This window comes from Camarhynchus parvulus, chromosome 20 (genome assembly GCF_901933205.1).
Source record: "Camarhynchus parvulus chromosome 20, STF_HiC, whole genome shotgun sequence".
Taxonomy (NCBI): Eukaryota; Metazoa; Chordata; class Aves; order Passeriformes; family Thraupidae; genus Camarhynchus; species Camarhynchus parvulus.
In genome coordinates, this window is record NC_044590.1 from 13444767 (window position 1) to 13469424 (window position 24658).

The window sequence follows — 24658 nt, forward strand, 5'->3', positions numbered from 1 at the left end:
CACACTGGTAAGGAAGTATAAACTCTTCAGATTCACTTTCATAATTAAGATACAAGTAGAGATATTAATCTCTCTGTTAATCAGAGAATACTGAAGGGAAAGCAGCAATGTTGAATCAGGCATGGCAAGTGATGACCCTTACAGACTTCATCCTCAGCAAAGAGACTTGTTACTCTTGCTATAAAGTGTGAACCTCTTTTCAATGAGAGGAATGTGAAAGCCTTTCCAATTTAGTGATGTGGCCCCTGGTTTTATCCCTGCAGATCTCACTGCAGTACTGGGGCCATAATTCCACAGAATATTATTCAGACACCTGGAAAGGGACAAAAAACTCCATTTCACAGGAGCTCTGGAGCTTTTCAGCATGTTAGTGTGCTTCCAGAAGTGGGATATGGGTCAGATAAGTTTGATTTTATTTATCCACTTCTTCCTTCAACCCTCAGCTTCCCGAACAATTCTGCACACATAAATGCCTCTCTTGCCTGGTCTTACTGATGTCACTGGCAAAACTCCTCATTTAAGGAGATGCATTTCAGATCCAAGCCCCCCTCTCCCCCAGTCGGTCAAAGGTTTAAGGCACCAGCAAGCTGTCCTAACATGACCTGGAATCAGCAAGGAGCTTCCCACATGCCAGCATTCCACAGGGTAGCACCTGATAAGGAGCACTCCTGGATCTTGTGAAACCACAGCAGTGAGGGAAATCTCCCTGAAGGAATCCTGTAATCCTGGCAAAGGAAGTGTGTTTTTGCCAACAGAACTGTGTTGATGCTCAGGCTCCTGCTGGCCCAGGCAGTGTCTGAGCTCCTGCAGCCCCAGCTGCTTCTGCTTCTCCTGCAGCTGCTGGGTCCCAGGATTTGTGTAGCTCTGCTCACCTTAGCCCAGCCTCTCTTGGTGTGAGATCTTTGCCTTTGTTCCCTAGAGAAGTAGCTAAAAGAAGATCAAACATAAATCACAGACTGGTTTGGTTGGAAGGGACCTTAAATCAGATTGGGAAGGACGATGAGATGCTTGAGCACATCCAGAGGGGGCAGCCAGCCTGGAGAGGGGCTGGGAACACAAACCCTGAGAGCAACCCCTGAGGGAGCTGGGGGTGCTCAGCCTGGAGAAAAGGAGACTCAGGGCTGCCCCCATCACTCTCTGCAGCTCCTGAAAGGTGCCTGTGCTCACCTGGGGCTGGGCTCTTTCTCCAGCAGCACTGACACAACCAGAGCACACAGCCTCGAGCTGCACCAGGGGAAATACAGGTTGGAGATTGGGAAAAAGTTTTTCATGGAAAGAGTGATAAAGTTCTGGAATGTTCTGCCCGGGGAGGCAGTGGAGTCCCCATCCCTGGGTGTGTTTAACAAAGCCTGGATGTGGCACTGGGTGCCAGGGTTTAGTTGAGGGGCTGGGGCTGGGTTGGACTCGATGATCTTGAAGGTCTCTTCCAACCTGGTCATTCTTTAATTCTTTGAATTCTGTAATTCTCATCCAGTCCCACCCCTGCCTGTCGCTATAGGACACGAAACAACACACGTGCACACACTGCTGCTCTCAAGGTGAAGAAAAAGGGAAAGTTTATTTTCTGACTCCAACACTTATAGTTTTCCAAAAGTGACAGTGGCTTGGAGGGTGACAGTGCCACCTCTCCAATGACACTGGACAAACCAACAGTCCATCAAATTTCTCTTCTTCCATAAAAGAATGCAAAACAATAAGTTATTTACAGAAAGTGTGTGAGAAAGTTTGCTACAAGAATGTAAACATCAGAAGGTTTAGAAAATCTTAAAAAATCAGGGCAACACCTACCCACACTTTTCCACTGTCCCAGGTTGTGGCCTTGGACACTTCCAGGGATGGGGCAGCCACAGGGATGGGGACTCCTCCGTGTCCTGTATGTGAAGGACACTCATCAACCATCTTAGGCAGGGAAGGAGTTCCCTGGGAGGGCTCTGGAGCCAACACAAATCCACACAAGGTGTCTACAAGCTCAGTAGACAGTGTTTTACAGTGTTACCTCCACTCCTCTGTCAGAGCCTTATCTCAGCAGAGGCAGCCCATCCTGGGGCCCCAGGTGCTGCCCTTCCCAGCCCAGAGCCATGCCCCAAACTCCCTTTCATTACCTTGTTAATCCATCAGGCTTTGTTTTCCCAGCAGCAGATGTTTCCCCAGCCTTCAACAGGGATCCCCCAAAACCAAAACTGACTTTTCCAAGACAGCAAACCAGGCCAGTGTCCAGCCCCAGCACAGAGCAGCTCCAAGGTGCAGGTGGCACAGGCTGCCCAGGCCTCCTGTGATCCTGGCTACAAAAAAGGACTGGAACCAAAATGCTCATTTTTCTACTCTTCCTCAGTTTGGCAGTAATTTTACCATACAAATAACCAGGCTCAGAGTCACGAAGCACAGGACCAAAAACTGAGCTCCATCCATCCTTTTTTTTTACCCTGTTTATGATAAAGTAGGAAAGTGAAACCCTCCCTTAACTTTCACACATGGAAATTGCTGCCATCTCTGTGACCCTCTAATGGCTCTGATTCAAATAAACTTCAGTTTAGTTTATTCGTTTAGTTACTATTTAGTTTAGTTACTTTTTTCCATAGTGACTACATGGCAGTTGTTGTTCTTCAGCTTCCTTCACCTCTTGCCAGTTTTAAAAAATAAACCTGAATTAATTTTGGGTGCTGGTGTAAAGGTGGCACTACATGGCCAAAGTAAGGCCCTGCCCAGATGGATCTGACCAACTCCTTGACTCCAAACCCAGCTTAAGAGCCTTTCTTTCAAATCCCCAAGTATATTTCATGCCAGGCTGCTCTCAATCCTTGAGATAAAACCCCCAAACCAACCCCCAACCCTCCAACCAACCAGCACACAGCAGGAGCTCAGTCATTTCATGCAAGTTTATGATCTCAACACAACAGAAAAGGGCCATGATCTTTTGTTTTGCAATAGGTTATTTATTACACCTTGTTTTAAGTAAAACCAACACTCAACACTCTCTGTCCCAAGCTACTGGTAGGACAGCTGCCCTTAAGGAAGTGTCCAAAAGAATGCAGAACACTGCAGATTTTCCACTCTTCAGAGAAGTAGCACTGCCACCTACTTGGGAAAGCCAAAATCCATAAGCAGGTCACCATCTCCAAGGAAATATTCCTCTGGGTTACAAAGAACAGAGAGAGATCACTGAGGTCACTTTTTTTTTTTTTTCCTGCCTTGCCCCATTGTTCAGTTTTCACCCAGACTTCAGCTTGCTGGAGGTAATTTCTTTGGGAGGCAGCATTCAGTTATTGCAGATCACAGGCATTATGTAAACTGCTGTGTATCAGGAGCTGCTCCAAAGGCCAGGCAGGATTCCAGACCCCACTCCCTGTTTTGATGGAATGGCTCAAACCAGACCTAGTGCAAAGGGAGAAGCAGCTCATGAACAGCACCAACCAACACTGAGGCACAGGGGCAGCTGGGACACCCAGAGCACTGATGCTGCAGGGCTGCAGACCCCAGCAGGCATTTCTGACCTTCAGGGTCATGGCCACCACCTGGAAGATTAGACACAGTCTGAAAATGCATGTCCAGGTCTGAAAATGCACAGACAAAACCCCAAACATGCAGGTTACCCTGGCTGTTTGAGTCCCCACACAACCACCCTTCCTGGGGCTCTGAAAGCCACAAGTGTCCAAGTCCCAAGTCAACACCAACATACTAACATTTTTACCAAAATCTCCACAGCTGCACTTACTGTAGCACTCCCCAGCCCTGTTAGGTTTGTTTTGGTTTTTTTGTTTGTTTTACTTTTGTTTTGTTTTTGTGGGGTTTTTTTGTGTTTTTTGTGTTTTTTGTTTTGTTTGTTTGTTTTCTGGTTGTTTTTTTTTTTCTGAAGAAAAAGTCCACCAAAATAACCCCTTGCACATTTTGGAGTAATCAATAAAAAACTACTATAGGAAAACAGCAGATCAAACTGGCTACAGAGCTGTGAGACCTCCCATGGGTGGGCTTGATGGCCTTCCTTAGCCATGAAAATTCTGTCTGGAGCAGAGGGAAAGTGGCAGGAAAACACTTGAACACGAGAGCCAATTGTGAGTGCACTGCACATGCCCCTGGGCCAAATCCTTGAGAGAAAGCAACAGACAAACAAAAACAGTCCTAGGAAGGTTCTGGTTTTTGAAGAAAAACTCAATCAATCATGAGAAAACTTAAAATCTTCAGAAGAAAAACACATAAGACAAAACCAGTTACTGGTGACACTTTTTAATTTCTTATGGTCAGATTTTTTTGAAGTAAAACCAACAGAGTAAGACAGAACTAGAGGACAGGCAGTCATATTTACAGCCACTCAAAACTAAGAGTGTAAAAGCAGAGCTCAGTGGTGAAAGAAGCACAGAAGCATACAAAGAATAGTTATTTTTGGTTATTATTAGAATTTTATTATATTATTTTAGCTATTAAAAGAATCTGTTGCATTTTTTACTGCCCAATTCCAACTCACCAGCTCCCACTCAAAACGACTTGTGATACAAAAAGCGACATTTTTCTGTTTGTAGACAACAAAACCACCTGCTTTAACTTTCCCAAGCCTTACTGAAGAGTCACAGCACAGTTAACACTAATGCTCTATCTTTTACCATTAAATAAAAAATAAAACAGGGAAAGGGAAAAAAACCAGACTGAGTCAGTGTAATCATTCAGTTGGATTCTGGATGACAATCAGGAAATAGTCTTTATCTGGAGAGGAAAAAAAAAAAAAGAAAATTATTCTTTCACTGCTGGTATTTATATACAGAAACAGTAAATTCCAACATTTTTCACATCTCTCTGATGTGCTGTGGGAACTCCAGAGCCCTGACATTCATTCTCAGTGAGCAAAACAGGCTCCAAGTGTCAGGTCATTTATTTTATGGGTTTTACTGAGAAAAACTCTCAGCTTTAGAAACTGCACATTCCCAAGGCAGCTGAATTTAACCCAGTTTGTGCCGGGAAACTCAGTAACTGGCACGTGCCACACTGGTGCATGGTGGCCACTGCCCTCCTCTCACAGGCACACTGGGGCTGCAGCTGTTTTTGCTGGAGCAATGCTTATTCCTCTTTCCATCCTGCCTGTGGAAATCTGAGGCTGCCTCAGCACGAACCAGAGCCTGTGTTAAGATCTGCCCTGACCCAAGCCTGCCATGGGGAACTGCCATGCTCTGCTTGGCCTCTCCACCAGCCCCATCCCAGCAGGGAGCACGCAGGGATGGGGCTGAATTCCTGCCACATGAGTGACCTGCACTCATCCCGCTGCTTCCCGGTTTGGAATTCAACAAAATGCTGAGGATGTTTCCTGAAAAGAAGGTTGCTGCTGCTGTATACCATGACTCATGATTACAGCTACTGTGTGCTCTAATAATTTTATCAGAACTGGAAAGTCAGGACTGTCTTGTTTTATCACTCAGTCCACAGTTCTGAATGGAAATTGCTCCCAGAATGTCTTTCTTTCCAAATCCTAGGGTTTTATACTGAAAAACAAAGCATGAGAGGGCGCAGCACCCTCTCAAGCATTATCTAATACTTTCTACTTTGATCTACACAAAATGAGGGAAGAGATTTGCCACATTCAAACATGACAAAGGAAACTTAGGTCAATGATAAGGCTTTCAACTCTCCAGAAAGTAGAGCAGCTTCTTGGAGAGAAGGGATTATCCAATGTGAACACAAGCAGCAGGCAGATTCCTTCCAGGCTGACAGTGTCAGTTTCAAGTGAGAACAATCCTGCTGGATTCCCAGATTGCTGCTCCCACCCTGCTCTCTCCTACCTGGAGCAACCATGATTTCGTTTTTCTTGGAGCGGATGCGCAGGAAGGTGAGGTCGTTCTGGGGGTCGATGTCCCGCACGGTGCTCCTGGCCTTCATGATGAAGCTGTGCATGAGGCCGGCGTACTGAATGGTGGTGGAGTTGTCTATGGTGCTCTTGATGGGAATACCTGCAGGACAGGGACAGCAAGGCTCAGGGACAAACCTCCAGAACCAACCCTGCTCTGGGCACCAGCGGGTCCAACCTCAGTTGCCACTGCACCAGGGGTCAGGAGTGTCCTCTTTGAAGGCAAGAGGAAAACACGAAGAAAAACAAAATAGGAAAAAGCTGAGATGTGGGACCACAGGTATAGGTGAGAACTGTTTACCTCTAGTAGCACCAGTGCTTTACTTTTTCATTTTGAGAGTTAAAAATAGAAATAAATTAAACAAAAATAATCATCTGGAAAGGAGAGAAGAAATACCAATGTTGGCTGCGTTTTCTCCTGACTGGGGACACTTTTTTTACTACAGAAAGGATCCCCTACACCAGTTAAGTGATATTGAGCTACACCAGGCTGGGACCCGTGATTATGGAGGACATCAGCTGCTGCGTCACACAGCTCCAACAGTCAGCCCTAAGAGGAGGTGCAGTCCTGGGAGGTTCCTGGTTCAGTGATACAGCCTTGAGGGCAGACACACTGTTCAGCCAGAGCTTTACAGAGCTCCCTTACACTTCAGCCACCCATTAGATGTGTCTTCCCTCCAAAAGCCAGTCAAACCCCAGCTCCTGGGTCAGAACACAGCAGCCAAGTACCAAATTCTGCAGGGCAGAACCAGGTGTCTGTTCCAGTAACTGCAGCACAGAGAGCACAAACCACTCAACCATCACAGAAAAGCAGCAAGCAGGAGCCAAGCTGCATGATCTGATCCTCAGTATATTCACATGTTGCTGCTGTCATCTTTTCTAAGGATTACTTCCAGGAAATATTCAATTTTTGGGCTGCTCACAGTGTATTGAGAATGCTCTGAAGAAGTTGGTCTGTTGAACTCTTCAGAGACTCCAAAAAGAGACAACTTGCTGATGAGTTCCATGAGACCACAAGCACTAGACAGTGCTAAAGAACTGGAGCCTGCCAGGCCAGCAGGCTTTTGGACAGGTCCAGCAGCAAGATTTCCATCTTGTGAGAACCTCAGTGCTACTGATGAAAGTTTTCACAGACCCAGTTTCAAACACTGCCATAATTCAAATATTACAATGCTTTTGCAAATTATTTTAATTTATTTCCTAAAATAATAATGTGAGCTTCCAGAAATTGGAAACCAATTTTCTTTTGCAGCCTGACTACTGTCTATCTCCTTGGGCTGCAGGAAAACCTCTCCCAAAGCCAGACTCTAAGCTAAGTGCAAGTGGTACAAGCAGCAGCCCTCAAAGGGGTGCTTGGAGTGAGCGATAGGTCAGAAAAGTGAGGCTGACACGGCACCTTCTGAATTAACCACGATGATTCCCTGCACTCCTTTCTGGCTCTGGATTCGCTTCAGTGTTTCCTCCACCTCAGCCTGCAAGACAAAGCACAAATCAATGCAGGGTTACACTGTTACAGCTGCTCCTTGCCTCCCACCAAAGCTTTAGGATAACGTGGCTGAACACAAAGCTGCACAGGGATGATTAAAAAGCCACTGCCTACACTGGTTTATACAGCCAAATGTCTGTACTTTGGTGCCACCTTTTCTGCATGACCTTTCCAGTTCTTTTCCATCTGCCTGTCCTCTTCACTCATTTGTGATTATCATCCTGGAACTCCCCTCTCTCCTCCTCCCCAAGCCTCCTGCTGAAGGCTTGCAGCTGGAAGCTGCAGTCAGACTGCTACCATTTAGGTGTCAAACAAAAATCATCTTTGAAAATGGACACGGAATTTATGAAAAACGTAGGAAAAAGATGCATTGTGGGTGCAAGATGACCTTCCCTTTTAGCAAATGAATGCCAAAAGCAATTACAAATAAGAGAAGTGAGGGGAAAAACAATGAATGAACACTCTTTGTAATTCTGATTTGTGCTGGGATGGCTGCAAGGCTGTAACCACTGCCAATAATTTACAACTTAAGAAAGGAAAAATGTAAATGCAGGCCAAGGCAATAGTCCTTTGTCTGCTCTATAAAAACCATCAAAGGAAGTTTCAGCACCTTCTGCACAACTTTCCTGCTACGAGACACCCATCTAAATATAACTATGGCATCTGTAATAGGGTGAGAAACCCTCACACCTGAGCTGATTTCCACAGCTGGATAAGTATTTGGCATTTTTTATTCCCATTAAAGGAAACAGAAACAAGTAGCATCTTTCAGATCCTGCAAGGCAGAGTCCCCCAGAAATGGTTTAGGAAGGGGGACCAGAATCACCCGAACCAGGACAGGTGAGACCTACAAGGGGCATTTGGCCAAGGCTCTGTTCCCTGGACAGCCCTCTGCACTTCCTCCACAGCAAACGGGCACAAAGATCTCACACACCCTGTTCCCTGGGAAGAGACCTCGTCTAACAACCAACACAACAAAACAAACACCAGCTCAGCCCCAGCAGCACCAGCACTTTGCTCAGGGTGCTGTTGGTAACACAGCCTGTGGCTCATAAGAGATTGGAGCCCCTGAGCTGGTCTTTATGAAGCAGAAGTCCTGCTCCTCCAATTCCTCCACAAGCCAGTGCAGCTCACCAGACCAAAAAAATAGTACAGAGAACAAAATTACATATTTAATTCATGAAACACACGAACCCCATTTTAATGAAGGGCTGGATAACTATAAGAGATAGCACATAGAGGAGGAGAAATGCACTCTAGAAAAGGAGAATAAACACTCCCTCAACACCATTTTGTTGCTAAATATCCTTTGCTTTATGTACAATAGCAGCCTTTATCTTCCTGTTTTCATCTGGAATAACTGAACTCCTAGGTTTGCCTAAAAAATACATCTTATTAGATAATTTAAATTTTCCCTCTGGAACTTTGGTCAGCATTTATTTCTTTACAAATTCTGACATACATTTGATCCCCAATTTCATCAACATGCCATAGCCATACGTCTGAGCAGGGAGAAGCCTCCAATAGAATCACAACAGAACAAATACAGCCCCGGTTATTAAACATCTAAGCCAGTCTCTTTTTCCTGTTTCCAGCTTTAGGGCAGTGCCCTGGCAGCCGGAGGAAACGCAGGTTTCGCAGTGAGCGTTTCCCCGGCACGGGGCTGGGCTGGATCGGGGGAAGGTTCGGCCTCTGCCCGCAGTGACTCAGGGCCGGGCAGAGCCAGGGCAGCCCCGCGGAGGCAGCGCCGGGACCCGCAGCGCTCCCGGCCCGGGGCTGGGGGAACGGGCGGGACCGCCGGGCCCGCCCCGCACAAACACGGCCCCGCCCGGGAGCCTGACACAGAACCCGACACACAACCCGACACGAACCGAACCGAACGGGGCCGGGCCCTCCCAGCCCCCTCGGGCCGCAGCGGGGTCTCGCCTTTACCCGGGCTCCGCCCGCGGGGCAGCGCCTGTGCCTGAGGGGAGCCGGGACCGCCCCGCCCTGCGCCGGCCGCAGGAGCCCCCGAGGCGCGGGGAGGCACAGAGACCCCCGAGAGCGGCACAGGGGCCCCGCCCGGACTCGGGACCGGCCTCACCCACCATGATGGAGCCGCCGCCGCCTCCGCTCCGCGTCGGCCTCGGCGCTGCTCCGGAAGCGCTTGGAGCGCGGGGCGGGCCCGCTCCGAGACACCGCCCCGAACCCTCCAACCCCTCGGAGCCCGCACAAATCCCCCCCGAGCTGCCGAGGACGCTCCCGGGGACGCGGTGGTCCCTGATCGCGCCTTAGGGACATCAGCGTGAAACCCCATCCTTCCAGTACCTGAAAGGGACGTACAAGAAAGGTGGGACGAGTCAGTTTAAAAGAGCCTGGAGTGACAGGACAAGGGGGCTTGGTTCACGTTAAACCTCCTCTCAGAAAGAGAGGAGGTTTAGATTAGAGATTAAGAAGAAATCCTTCCCTGTGAGGGTAGGCAGGCCCTGGCACAGGGTGCCCAGAGAAGCTGTGGCTGCTCCTGGATCCCTGGGAGTGTCCAGGGCCGGGTTGGACATTGTGGTTTGGAGCCACCCGGGGCAGTGGAAGGTGCCCATGGCAGGGGATGAAATGAGATGGCCTTTAAAGGTCCCTTCCCACCCAAACCATTCTGTGATTCCACGGTAACCGGTGTGGGAAGTTCTTTTTCCCCCAAATGGCCGCAACCCCTCAGCTGCTGCGGGAGCCCCCTGGGACAGGGGCAGAGCCACTCCAAGGCACGGTGCACCCTAAAGCCCGGGGACCTCCCTGCCACAGCCCCGGGGATCCGCGTCCCGAGGCTAAAGGTGTGTGCTGCCCCTGCCATGAGAAAGGGAGAGCTCTCTGCTACCCTGGGGGAAGGACTGGGGATGTCCCACAGTCTGATGGCAAAACAAAATTACACATCCAAGAACCGCATGCCCATAACCCCACCTCTGTTCTACACACACAACAGCAGCAGCTGGGACTTTCCCTCTGACCTCAGGCTCTGCTTAGAAGTGACACAGAGTCCCAGAATGGTTTGGGACCTTAAAGGCCATCTCATGCCAGGGGCAGGGACACCTACAATTCCAGGTTGCTCCAAGCCCCATCCAAGCTGGCCTTCAACACTTCCAGGGATCCAGGGGCAGCCATAGGTTCTCTGGGTGATTTGTGCCAGAGCCTCATGACCCTTACAGGGAAGAATTTCTTCCCAATATCCAATTTAAACCTACTCCCAACCAGTTTGAATGCTCCTTCTTTTGGGACTACAACCCTGGAATCAGCAAACAGACACAGGGCTCACACTGAGCTCCCACAGCAATCACAGAGAGCTGGTATTGGGTGAAATGTAAAACATGTCCTCATAAAGTGTTTTTAGATTTTTTTTTTTCCCCTCTGAAAGCCAGGATTTGACAGGTAAGCTCACTGGCCTCTCCAATCTGTCAGAGTCTGTCAGAGTCTGTATTCTCCTTAAAGAAAACAAGATTTCTCCAATTAGCCCTGTCATTTGTGCAATGCTGGGCTGACAGGTTGAGAATCGAAATTGGATCAGGCATTGCCAGAGATCAGGAAAAAAAATCCTTCTTTAGGATCCAAGAGATATGGCTGTTTCCTCTTCTAGTGGCTGTTTACAGCTCTGCAACCTAATTCAGTTAAATTCTAATCTCTCTTACCAGTCCAGCAGTGATTTTTACAGCTTGGCTACAAGAAGTCATTTGGCCGTGGATTGATTTAATTTCTGGTCTGTGCAATTGTAAGATTTGGGCAATAGTAAGGATGTGGTGGATAATTTGGGCAATAATAAGCAGCACATAGCTGCCATCAGAAACCCAACCACACATGGGTTTGCTTAAACATTCCCATCCTGCCATGAACAAAACCTTCAACACTCCCACCCAGGGCTGGTGCTGACATTAGCATCCTCATCATTAAAGCAAATAGAAAAAAAAATGGTGCAGCCGAGATGTACATTTATCATACACTGCACTGTGATTAATTTTTGCCTTTTAAAAATAAACTTCAGATGTACGTGAAATACCCTTGTAGTTGTATACATATAAAGCTGCTCAAAGCAGTGTCAAATTTTGGGTTTACACAACTTGCTAGGATGCTTTTAAGTGGTTCCATTCAAATCTTGGAGGAAGCGACTCCACACCAACCTCCCTGCTGCAGAAAAAGGCAATTGTTATTGCAGGTATTTGCTTGGCACAGAAAATCATCCTTGGGATTTGCTGCCCCTGACAAAATTGAGTTAACTGAGCCTGTGGGAACAGCTGGAAAAGTCAGCAGAGGGAGAACCCAGTGGGAAGGTCTGCAGCAGGGAATATCACCCTCAGGGAAGGATGACCACTTTAGGGATCATTCGACCAAACTGGACAGAATCAAGTCCCTGAGACAGAATCACAAAATTAACTAGGTTAATTTTGGTTGGAAGAGACCTTTGAGATGATCAAGTCCAGCATTTTATGACCTAAGACCTGATGGGACATCCCTGTGAGCACTGAAGGAACTGGAACCTCACTGCAAAGCCCATCCCAATTACCTGGCAAAGCTTGTGGCCATCAGGAGAGGTTCTCATGACAGAAGAATCTCAGTGCACCTCCCCCTTCAAGGAGGATCAGGGACACCACAAGGCTGGTTGGTCTCAGTGGAGCTTTCCCCCCTCCTTTGTGGCATTCTGCCACTCCACACCCCTTGCAGTGTCATTCCTCACTGTTGGTATCCCTGCCCCAGTGCTGCAATGGGATGTTACAGCTGTGGCTCCTGCAGAACCTCCCTCCACCCCATCTCCCTCAGGCCTCAGCAGCCTCACAGCCCTCACTGGCTCCTCAGGGCAGCATCCACAAGCACTAAAAATCCACAAATTGTGTCCAAAATCTCCTCTTCATCATCCAATGCAATCAGCCAGGGTGGATGAGGTCTTGGGAAAGAACTGTTCCTGAAGAATCCTAGTGGAAGGACAAGTCCAGGCAGCCTGACCCTCACCCCAGGAGCACACAGACAATTCACTTCCACCTGGATATACTGTCACACGTAAGGAATAAGGACCAGACCACCAGCTCTTTAAGTAGTTTTATAAAAGTATTTGACTTACTGAGATACTGTTACAGTTACCTGAGTATTTGAAATTACAATGCAAGGAAATATCGACAATGAATTTCAGTACAGTATTTTACAATCCAGTGCTGCTGATCCCAGTTTCTACATGAGTTCACTAGAGCACATATACACAAACAGTGATTCTTGGAGAAAATTAAAAGACATCACAAAAAAAGGGGGCTGGAGATACCAATATAACAGAGTTGAGATTACAAATCCAGTGCAGCATGTAGTAAAATAAAATTTTTAAAAAACCCAAAAGAAAAACCCCTAACCCCCCAAACAATTTTTTATTTTTCTCAAAACAATAAAAAAGATTGTTTTTTTTAAACACAAGCAACTGGATTAAAAAAACCCCAAACTTCCATACTAGATCAGATAAAGAATGTATTTACTGTGCATGTCATTAGTAAATGAACAGTTCCTGAGCTACTTGTAACAATAAGGCTTTGTTAATTCTCAGTATTTAATTTTCTCATGTCATTCTCATGAAGGAAAATTCTAAATAAAATTTCTTTTAATACTTGGTAATTAGGATCAACTGACAGTTGCATATGAATGTACATTTGTGACATACTATGAATTTATGCAGCTCAGGTAGCTAAAACAGTTGAAGCAATGGGAGACAAATTAATTAATCTCTGCTGAAAATCTCACTTGTAAATCCAATCCACAAAACCTGTTATCTGGGATAGCAGCTGCTCTGGGCTCATCCCTGTATTGCTTCACCAGATCCCCAGAAAGAACTGAAAAGTGCACCAGTGGCTTGTCTAATTCCTTTTAACTTATACACAACATGCTGTAAAAATTTAACAGATTTGTTAGTATTCCCAAGTCAAATGCCTAAGAAATCTAAACTTGTGCCTTCAGAAATATTGTCAATGTAATGCTGTAAAGTTGCTTTAAATTTTTTCTATTTGGCCAAATCTGATGTTTCACTGATTATTTTTCCCCCTCAATGAATTCTTTATTTGCAGTATTTTAAAATCATATCTGGTGCTTGGAATATCCAGCCCCCTTTCTCCCATCCTGGTACAGCAGAAAAGACATATAAACATGCCATTTAAATTAAAGAAACAATGGAATAAGTGGAATCCTGGACATCAAAAATATATACAAGCAGGTAAGTTTTTCCTGAACTAAACATTTCAACCATAAAAATATTCAACAGCCAAACCCTATAGAACTAGGGCTAAGGCTATTTCAATTATAACTACTCTTTATTTTAAAAATATAGGGCTGACAGCCTTTTGGGTGATATTTATACATGAACAATAGTTCTAGGTTCCCTACACGAATTGTAAAGCAATATGCAGAACATAGACTATTTTTCATAGCTTAACCTTGCATTATCTTGCTTAATTTAATCTCTCTTGTAAATATGTTAGATAACTACATTTCACTGTAAGAATTAATATAAACAGAAAATATATATAAGGCTTTTATTTTTTCTCATGAGCTGTATACTGTCATAGATCCGAATATTGTGGAAGTTGGCAATTCTCCTCCCAGTTACACCTGAAGGTGAATTCTCACCATCAATGAAACTTTAAATGAGGGGCATTTCTGTATCATCAGCACCTCTCCCCAGGCCTTCCTTCAATTAAGCCTGACAAGTCCCACCCTCCTGCCTACCCAAAGCATTTATCACTGAGCTCTGACACACTTGTGAAGTCAGCTAAAACCTGTAGTGTCTTGGTTCTTAGGCCTGAATCAGTTTTTCCCTCTTGCAGTTTAGATGGATAAGACAGCAGGAAAGAAATACTCTTTTCCAGACTGAATGTTCAGTGTTTCACTTTCCCACTGTCCCGTTTGAGCTCTGTCATCTGAAAGAGTCTTAAATGCAGCTCCTGCCCCAGTGCTCTGAGCTGCAGGTTTGCTTTAGTATGTGCTACATGTTATTTCAAGTGTCACATCTCTCACTGTGGCTACAGCTCATTTCACTGGGTGTCTGACTTCCTCCCTTCAGGGGAAGGGAAAGGGCTGACCAGACCCAAAAAGTGCATTCAGTCTAAAGGAGCAGTAAAATGCAAAATGTTATTGTAAACCAGAAAAGAATTAACAGATTCTAAAAGGAAATAACAGATGTTAATTCAACAGGAAATCGCTACAAAAGTTACTAGCTGTAAGCAGCTTAGGGTGAATTAGCTTAGAAACCTCCCCAAAAACATTAGTTTCAAACTTTATAGAACTGTTTACTGATGCTCCAGCTTCCCCAAAACCTGTAATCCGTGTCTGAACTTTCTAATCCTCTTGGCCTCAGCCAGTCTCACACATCAGTTCATCCACAGAAATGATGAGTAGGATCATTTTTTCAATCCAGTTGTTTTGTGCTTCTTCCTGAGAGCCAAACGAACTCTTCGGAGCAAAGTGACTGCAACATGTAGGAAAAACACCGAGGGTAATGTCCATTAACACTGCTGACAAACAGCCTGCAAACAGGAACCTCAATGGAATCAGTGCAATCCCAGCTGGGCTTGTCTTTTGCAAAACAAATGAAGTACCACAGTGTTAATATTGATTTCAAAGTTAAAACATGTTACACAGCAAAAGCTCAGAACCCTTCAGAGGGCACAGAGCAGTGTTCCAACAACTTTGGGCAGGTGTCTCTTTTGCTGACAGGAGCAGGATTGGGATAAACCAAAGTGAAGCTATGCCCTGGATTTGTGCCACAGTTTGACATCCCCTTAACAGCAGCTTCAGTCCAGCTGGCACGTGAGCAGACTCCAGGCAAGGAAAAACAGTCTGGCCACATTTGAGTTAGAAAAAGGAGCTTAAGGATTGGAGCTGCCCACAGCATGGAGGGGGATCCAGTCTGGCTCTGACACTGCTGTTAGGAGGCTTAGGATGCTGCTGCAGCATTGCAGCTACCAATGAACTTCCCAGTGCATCAGTAGCAAAAATGCTACTAAAAAGGAAAGACAAAACTATTGTTAAAAATCTGTCAGTCATTAAGGACACATTCTAATTAATGAATGGTAAAACAAAGCAGAGCCCAAAGCTGTATTAAACCTCTACTTCGGTCGTTAGTTGCTTGTAGCCACATTGGATTGCGCATTTGATTTCTGAAAGTGCTCAGTAGAAATCCAGAGTTAAGGTGGATAACCTCAGAATAACATCCATTTATTTACACATTAGTACTGTTAAATAAATCCAAGTCATGTCTACTTTACAATGAAGTGTGCAACAAGCAGAAGAAGTGAAGCACATACATCGTGTTGGGTTCACATTCTTCAAGGTGCAAATTTCAGCTACTCTTGCCCAAATCCTTCTGTTTCTTCAATTGCAAATAACAGCTTTTCCTTCAACTGCTCATAATTTTTATATGGTGGAAGGTCTAAGCGATTGAAACTGCAAAATAAAAAAAACAAAAATATGTACTGAGGAAGAATCAAAAAATCCATTATGAATCTGGGTGACTAGAATTTTTGCTGCGGAGATTGATACTGGGATTTATACCCTGAGAAAAGCTGACTACTGATATAAACGTATGTATTTCTGAGGGCAGAGGTTAGTATTCAAGTGCTGATATAGTGATAGCTTTCATTAACTTTTCCTAGCTGGAGGAAAACCAACCTCTAGGTGGTTAATTAGAGTCATCATTCAGATACGAAATGTTCAACTTGTGTGGTTTTGCCTACCCAAAGAAAACAGGAGAAGTGACCTTTTCTCTGGAAGTGTGTGAATGTGGCTATTTTACTAAGGAGTTCAGTGATAACAAAAGACAGTCTCAACCTTGTTAGACACTACTGGTAATCACTTTAATTGTTCAGTAGCATATTACACAAATCCATGGAATTCCCAGTGGAATCTATTCCATGCCACAAGAGCTTTTCAGAAGTTCAGCTATCATTCAACAACATAGTTCACTGGTGTAATTTGTGTTTGCTTTCACGAAGTCTCAACTATTTCAGCAGATTACCCACTTACTAAAATGTCACAGCAGACTGTGGCCACCAAAATCAGAGCAATAGCAATATTCTGATTTGTTATGTACTCACCAGGTATGACTTCTGGGTAACCAGTTTTCCTTTCCAACTTTTTCGATACAGAATTTTTGGGGTCCATTGCTCCCTGTAAAAAATTCCAATACACAAGGCATAGTCCAGCTACCTTCCTATCACTGTAACACACCTGAAGCATGCAAGGCTTAAATAAAGACAGGATTACACTTATTTGCACAGAGACGGGATATTTGTCTCACTCTACAGCTCTGCCTGGATCAAAGTATACATGTGGAGAAATGCATCCATCTGAAGTGATTTTAAAGTGCAATAAATAGGTGTAAACATTCCTTCCATCTCTTTCCATCACAGCTCAAGTATATGCATGCCTTACAAAACAGCATTTAATATAACACTCATTAAAAATGCCATAAATATATAATTAGGTTCTTTTTAGAAGTATATCTCCTGCATTAGAAGGGTTATTAATACATACCCATGAGGTCAGCAAATCCTCCCACTGGCAATCTGCATGTTCCAGTCACAAACTGCAAGAGTCTCATCCTCTTCTCATTATCTATTTCTTTCACAAACTGAAAAACAGTAATGGAAATAAACATTTAGGGGTAGATTCAATCTTCAGATTTTTACATCATCACCATCCACAGACGAACAGTAATGTTGGGAACAGCTGGGTTAGCAGTAACAGTTTCTCTCTGCACTCTGCAGGTGTGCTCAGTGTTCTGACCACTGTTCAATGAGCTGTGCTCTGTAACTTCTGCTGGTCTGAGAATAAAGCAAAATCTGCAAACCTGCCAGAACCACACAATCTGCCTGCTGGTCCTGGTGTAGTGCCTGTAGATGGTGTGTCTCTGCCAGTCATTCAGGTCAATTTCTTGCATTCCACAGAGAAGCACCTTTGGGGCAGAAAAAGGGAAATAAGCAGAGGAGTACAAATTTCCACTTTCCTTCTGTGACCTTGCACACAGCAAAAGAAAACAACTAGACCCCCACTTAGCAGAATCTGCAAAAATAGTGCACTTGGTTTTAATTCTAAACTTCATCCAAAACTTCTATAAACAACAACTGATGATGAAGTGGTTCAAAGACTGGTTCATGAAGTGTATTTGGAGAGGTCACAAATTAGAGAGCATCTCTGTTGTGAAAAATGGAGTAATTGTTTGCAATTTTAGGAATAAATTCTCCCCTGTGAGGGTGGGCAGGCCCTGGCACAGGGTGCTCAGAGCAGCTGTGGCTGCCCCTGGATCCCTGGAAGTCTCCAAGGCCAGGTTGGACAGGGCTTGGAGCACCCTGTCCTGGAGACAGTGGAAGGTGTCTCTGCATATGAAAGGGGGCTGGAACAAGAATATTTAAGATCCCCATCCAAACCATTCTGGGATTCTATTCAAGCCAGTTTATCTTTGCCCAGCAATACAATTCTTGACTAGGGATGGGATGTTTTGTTTTGATGGCTTTACTTTTCAAACTGAACAGATGATTCAGAAAGCGTAATTTTGAGTGATCAAACCCAAACCAAGAACTTGGCCCAATCTGAATGTAACCATCCCTTGCATATCTGGCTTTATCTCTCATTCTGTCAAGTTACTTATTCTTTGAACACGGGCAAATGAAAGAATCACAAAAGAAAGTAAGAAATTTCTGCTGACAGAATCTTGGCATTCAGAAACATCTAAATTGGCTGCAAAGAGCAAAGTTAAGGAAAACACATTAATACTATTCCATGAAGTTTCCCCCATATTCCCTATAAAACAGTTGTCAGCCTCAATGAGTTCTGCTCTTCAGATGTACTGACTGGAGTTTATTTTATGTGTAATGACCTGGATCCAGCAATAGCCAAGCAATCCTTTACCTCCAGTTCCTTTGCATCAAAATACTGCAAATACTGTTGTGGCAGTATTTCATTGAAGCCTTCAAAGAAAGCCTGTGTCTGCTCCTCAACACCTCGGGACAGTCTCCATTCTGCCACTAGCCTGGGAAAGAAGACACACCAAGATCATTTAAATGGCTCATGCTAACCCAAGTCCACATCTTTACCTATTTTGAGATGAACTGTAAGCCAAGTTAAAAATAAACATGGAAAGTCTGGAAAGTTCTGGGGATAGAGCACCATATAATTTTATCAGCAGCCTTTACTCTTTGCAAATGATTGCATTTTTTCTCTAAATTACCCTAAGTGTTCAACTGTTCTGCTACAGAAGTATTTTGGACTTGAAGAGGAGGCAGCATCTCTTCACTGATTAATGAGAGCACAGCAGTCCTGAGGTGTTTGAAGATTTTGTCTGATATTCTCCCCAGAAATCTCAGTTGTTATCCATGACAAGGTAAAAAACAAGTCAAGTTGTACTGGTGAAGAGCAGCAGGACTGCCAGCTTACCAAGCAGTGACTATGTCCATTTGGAAAGTTCCATATTTGTTTCTGTTAATCATGAAATTTTGCTCTGTGGCAGAAACTCCACTCTCCATTAATAAAAGGGTGAAAAGCAGGCAGGAGACCCGGAGAACCTGAACCCAGGGAGAAGCAGATATTATGCTGAATTCAAGCCTAACCTGTCAGGAGCACTGGATTCTAAAGGAGAGGTGGCTATTTCTCATTTCAATCCTAGAAACTTGGGGGACTTAAAGCAGGACTTGGAGTAAGTCAAAAGAATCTGAATGAAACTGTAATCCAAGCTCTCCCTGGGTTCCTAGGAACTAGAGAAGAATGTTTTTCTGCAGATCCTCTCTCCTGCCAAATGCCAGTATGTTTCTGGTGCAAACACCACCTCTTTTGTGAATCATTGAAATGTCTGCGGATTTCTCACGCGATGAAAACAGAGCCCACTCCCAACTCCCTCCCCCTGCTCATGGAAAAGCCTTCACAGAACACATCGTAACAAAGATAAAAATTCTCAGTGATTCAGTTTAGTTTGTGCCTGCAATGTGTGACAGCTTTTTTTGCAAGCACATCCTCCAAGCTTTTATGTTGAAGTTCACACCTTAAATCAGAGCTGCTGTACGGCTGCACACTGAGGAAGGAGGGGATATTTCAGGACAAAGCAGGTCACTGTTCACATGTTTATTCCTTAATCACTCTTATGCTCCTTCACTCTTAATCTATTGCTTTAAAACTTTTTGGTGCTGCAAATATGATCCTTATTTTATGACAATACAACCTATGACATCATTCAAAACACTGTTACAACTACAAGACCAGTCCAGATAAAACTAATAGCCATTCCAAGTATCTTTGAAAAATAAGAATCTTCACAAAAACATCCAAAAATGTTCTCAAAAAAACCCCAACAAAAAACAACCCCTCAAAACCCCACATGAACCAGAAATGGCTGGCTAGAACGTCAGCAGGCTATAAAGCAATATAATTACATTAATAAACAGATGTAACATTTCATTAAATACATGACAGCCACAATTCTTGTCGTGGTATTCTGCTAAACTGAGATAACTAGGAAAAAAGTGGACTTTCTTCTAAGCATGATCTTTAGGAAAAGTAGATTTTAGGAACTTATTTCTATCAATATTCCTATTTCAAATATGGTATCCAAACACTTGCCATTTGTTGCCAGCATTAGCAATTGTTCAGCAATGCTTCAGATGACACAGACAGTCTTTTGTTGCTAGAACTCAAAGAAAGAAAATGACAGTATTTTAAAGTCTTCACTTATTCTTACCTGATGTAGTCTTCTTTATTTTCTTCTGTGACCAGAATGTTGCTACCATTTGGCTTCAAATCGTGGCTTTTGATTTCACCTAGTATTTCTTTATCAACAGAAAAAAACATTTCCAAGCCACATTCTTCAATATCATTCTCTCTGGAAGGAAAAAAATACAGTTTTAAATAACTGTGTTGAGAACTTGCACACAGCAGAGGAGATGAGTATGAAGAACCTAAAGGTAGAAGGTTTGGAGTTAAATAGTCAAGATAAGGAAATGTTCTTTACACAGTAATTATGGCCTTGCCAGAAGTCCTGGAGTTTATATGTTGATTTATGCTTTTGGAAAGTGAAGAACTGCCTGTATATACAGAGGTTTTGATGATGGTTTTCCTCTGAAATCAAGTGCAAAATCCAGATATTTATTCTGACCCATAACACAGCAATGCCAGTCTTGAAAACATAGCTGTGGTTTATTGAGCCCCATGATGCAACTGCACTTCTGAACTTCATCCTTCCAAAATATACAGTACTGCATGAAACCTTGGGTGAGGAGGGAAGGCTTCAGATGAAAGGCTGATTTTATTTCATCATCCATCCCTTTGGAAATGAAAGCTACATGCTCAAGCTCAGTTTGGGTACCGAGGTTTGGCAGGTGACCTCTAAAAGTCTCCTTCCAAACTCAGCCAATCTCTGAAATCCTCAAACTTGTGGGAATGAGAAAAAGAGCCCTTCCTGCAAAGTTATAAAATTTGCTTTTTTGTGAGGAACAAAATTATGTCTGTCCTGACGGCCATGGCTCTTCTCCCCTGTAAACGTGCAGTCCTTTCCTCAGGGGTACCTCCAGCAGCACTACAGAAAAGCAGGCCCAGCTACACTGAAGTTTGGGTCTGGACTGAGAGGACTCTGCAGCCCTTGGAGGTCTGAAGCCTTTTCTCCAATTTTCACATCCTTAAGTGATTTTTCAAAGGGGCAAGGCCTTTTCTGCACTCCAGCCTAGATTTCTATCACTACAGAAATTGCTTTGAATTAAAATGAAGGCACATTAGCAGCACATCCATGGAGTACAGAACATACTACTCTGAAAACCCAACAAAATTCCTATCCCAATTCTTAAACATTTCATGCTGCTTTCTCTGCTCCTCAGTATTTAATATGAACCTTCCAAAATCACCACTATAGATGAAAATCTTGGCTTTTATATTTAGTTTTGCATTTCAAAACCCAATCTATTCTCACACCTTCTATGAAGTTTTCAAACCATGTTTAGAACTATTCTTAGTGTGATTCCTAAGTGAAATGTTTTGTCTCTTGTCACAAGAAAGACTAATTTTCCTACAAAATTGTTTTTATTATAGCTGAAGAAAAAAAATTACTCAATTTGTCTTTTTCTTCTAATATACTTGTTAATATTTTTAACTGAAAGAAAAAAAATCTGTGTTACTGAAACAAATGGTGCATATCAACCACAGATTAAAACATGTGACATCCTCCTATGACAAAATCAGTACAAAATTACAATGCTTTAGATCGAAGGGGTTTTTAAAATTGTTTCTTAAAATACCTGTAATACATAATTCCAAAATAATTGTAGTCTAGAAACTCCACATCCTTTTTACTTGCTAGTCTCTGGAGAGGAATTTGCAAAAGAGTGGAAGAGGAGAACTCCACAAGAGCATGGACAGAGAGGTGCCTGACCATGCAGACATGGAAGGCTGCAGGTAGGAATGGTCTGGAATCATTAAGCTTGGGGCAAAAATACCAGGACAGCTAGAACTTCTTTAAAGCATTAAATCTTCAATACCAACCTTGAGGTCAAATTGCAAGTGTGACTAACAGAAGAACTGTGTGGTAGTAAATAATAAACTCCATTTGTTAACTTCATGTTCTTGTAGCACTAAACATTTTGTTTTCTAACTAAACCAGTATTAGAGAAACATTAAATGGGTATTTCCTGATTTCTTTTAATCAGTTATCTGAAAAGTCTCAGTCAAATTTACTCAAGCCATTTTATTTGTAACCAGGTTCAACACTGCCAGATCTGTACGTCTAACCGGAATTAGTAACAGCCAATAAAAACACAACACAAGATGCTGCACAGAATACTCAATGAACCAGAAAGGCTCTGCATGAACAAATCATTCTTTGTGTATCTAAACTCACAGTAAAAATTCCATACTGCTCTGCAATATTAGATTTTGTTCTTCTGTGGGGTTGTTAGTAATAGATTTACACCTAACTTCCTGGCAGAAGTGAAAACCAAAACCATTGTATTGCTATTTCAAGAACAAAACAAAGTCAAACTCACTTTACCCAGATGAGAGAGTTGTAAAACTCTGGGTCAACAGATTCTAAATCCTTGAGTCCTACTGCCTTGTTTAGGATACGTTTATAGAATGGCAGAGAGAAACCAGTGTCAATGAACTTCCCATGGAACAAAGCCTGAGGAACACAAAAACAGACAAAATAATGCAAAGGATGCTTCAGTACTTAATATGACAACATTCTGTTCTCTGTGCCCATGAAATCTGACAGCCAAAGAATTAAACCAACCTGAGTACCATCACTGCCAATATGCTGAAGTAGCTTTTACCAACAGGAGTTATAGCCAAAACACCTGATATTGTCAGCTCAAAAATGGATTTTTATCATTATCCATCTGATGGCACAGTATTTACTTATAGGAAAATTACAGGACAGACCTGCTTCCTGCTTTAGGACTTACCATGGCAATGAACCTCCCGATGAATCGGAAGTATTTCAGGTGGTCTGGGTTGATGTAAGAGGCTGGGTTTATCTGTAAGCAGTAGTTATCTTTCCCTGCATATTCAAACAGGCAATACATGGGGTTCAAGACTTCGTGTGACAACAGAAAGAACCACTCCCTGAAATCACACAAACAATAAAAACACATTTCAAAATAAATCACAGCAGAAATTACTATAGCTAACTCATGTTGACTCAGGCCCTTGTTGGGCCTCCTTTCCCAGAGAGCAGCTGACCTACACTGACACCAAGGGAAACTACAGCAAATTACAAATTAAAATGCAAAGTTGCAATGATACACAACTGTCAGTGGCTTGGATAAAACCCACTCTTATCTAAATGAGCACATTACAAGTGTACCCCTGATCTAAACATCCAGGGCTGGGGAATGCCAATTAACATATGCACTTCTCAGTTACATTGCAGTCATGACTTTGTATTTAAATGTAGATTTCTGTTCACTTTTTCAATAAACTCTACTTTGATGTTAACAGTTGGGTCAAAGGGTCACTTCAGTTAACTGCATCTCTTTAATCATGGAGATGATAAGTAACTCCTAATGCAAACTGAAAATCATTTTACACAGTTTTAAGACATGCAAACATCTTGCAGAACTGCCTTCCTCAGATGTTCCAAGCTAAGGAATAAACTTCACTCCTATTGTGAAAGCACTGCAGTTAAGTACTTTGGGGAAGTCTTCACATCACCACTAGCAGAACAAGCTATTATCTGCCATTGCAATGTAGTTTACCTTGCCACACCTCCATAATCTAAACCTTCTTCACCAGGGAAAATAACCCATAAACGTCTCCGGAGATCCTGAGGGCTGAAGCTCATTATCTTAGTGAAAGAAAAACAATCAATTATTTTTAACAAAACAGCTATAAGCATTGGTTAGAATTACTACTATTTTCTAACAAGCATTTAATAATTTGGAAAAATTTTAATCAGGGTATACAGACCTTAACAAAACCTTCATATTTTAACCTTAGGTCTCAGAGATTAACTCCTAATAATGCAAATAGAATTAATAACTTTTTGTTTAAAAAAAATTACTTATTTCAAGACAATCAGACTAAGATCAACTTAATATACTGTTTGTATGTAGACCATGCTAGTACAACACATTGTGAGGAAAAATGCATAAACATAAGCACAATACAAAAACATCCTGAGAATGGGGTGCTGCTCTGCCCCAGCAGTCTCCTCAAAATCAACTCAGATTTTAAATCATTCTGAGGGGAAAAAACCCCCAAAACCACATTTGTCAGATATATCAGTGCCAGAACGACATATATTAGCATGATCTTGTAAGTGTGAATGCAGCCTAACTATTAAATATTTTTTTTTGTTAGTCTAACTTAAAGTAACATTAGCAAAATATCAAAGGTTCAAAAATGACAGGTGAGAATAGATTTAATAACACTACTTTTCATACCCATTAGTCCCATGTTTTAACACAATACCTGCTGAAATGAGTCCTCAAATAATGTTTTCCTGCTCACGGTGATCTTTATATGCTGTGGCATTGCAAGTTGCTGAAAGGAAATTTTTTAGATATGAAGGGTACAATCACTTAAAGTTTCCACTACTCAGTTTGGACTGCTATTTGTTGTATATATTAAAAAGTACAGTTGAATTCCATCAATCAATATAAAACAAATCCAGCAATCAAGGTATCTGAATTGTAATTTAATCCAATAATAAATTGGTTCCAATACTGCTATCTACAGTGACATGAACACACCTCCAGATGCTGCTCAGAACAGGTTAAATATTGCACTCCTACAGGATACTGGAAAACATGAAGATCAATAACACATCCCAGCTGAGGAGGCCTTTCTACTCAAAATTGATGAGACACATGGAGAACCTCTCCTATAAG

General features: G+C 43.0%; 2 protein-coding genes across 2 annotated transcripts in view; both read right to left on the reverse strand.

Annotated features, from left to right (window-relative positions):
* Nucleotides 1–4205: 4205 nt before the first annotated feature.
* Nucleotides 4206–9480, reverse strand: DYNLRB1 (dynein light chain roadblock-type 1). Its single transcript, XM_030963033.1, has 4 exons — nucleotides 9401–9480; nucleotides 7224–7299; nucleotides 5763–5930; nucleotides 4206–4695 (listed from the first exon to the last, which is right to left on the reverse strand). The coding sequence occupies exons 1-4, from the start codon at nucleotides 9401–9403 to the stop codon at nucleotides 4652–4654; spliced, it is 291 nt and encodes a 96-aa protein (XP_030818893.1). The 5' UTR covers nucleotides 9404–9480; the 3' UTR covers nucleotides 4206–4651.
* Nucleotides 9481–12353: 2873 nt separating this feature from the next.
* The window catches only part of ITCH (itchy E3 ubiquitin protein ligase), a 57911-nt gene continuing 45606 nt past the window's right edge, over nucleotides 12354–24658 (reverse strand). The window contains 10 exon segments of the mRNA XM_030963034.1: nucleotides 12354–15743; nucleotides 16394–16466; nucleotides 16833–16929; nucleotides 17149–17253; nucleotides 18207–18327; nucleotides 20026–20166; nucleotides 22316–22449; nucleotides 22733–22892; nucleotides 23525–23613; nucleotides 24240–24311. Of these exon segments, the coding sequence (XP_030818894.1) occupies nucleotides 15644–15743; nucleotides 16394–16466; nucleotides 16833–16929; nucleotides 17149–17253; nucleotides 18207–18327; nucleotides 20026–20166; nucleotides 22316–22449; nucleotides 22733–22892; nucleotides 23525–23613; nucleotides 24240–24311 (1092 nt within the window). The 3' untranslated portion in view covers nucleotides 12354–15643.

Coding starts and splice junctions, on each gene's coding strand:
- DYNLRB1 (XM_030963033.1), bottom strand. Junction 5,931..7,223: donor CATCGTGGTTAATTCAGAAG/GTGCCGTGTCAG, acceptor CCTGTCCTGCAG/GTATTCCCATCAAGAGCACC. Junction 4,696..5,762: donor CGAAATCATGGTTGCTCCAG/GTAGGAGAGAGC, acceptor TTTCCTCTCCAG/ATAAAGACTATTTCCTGATT.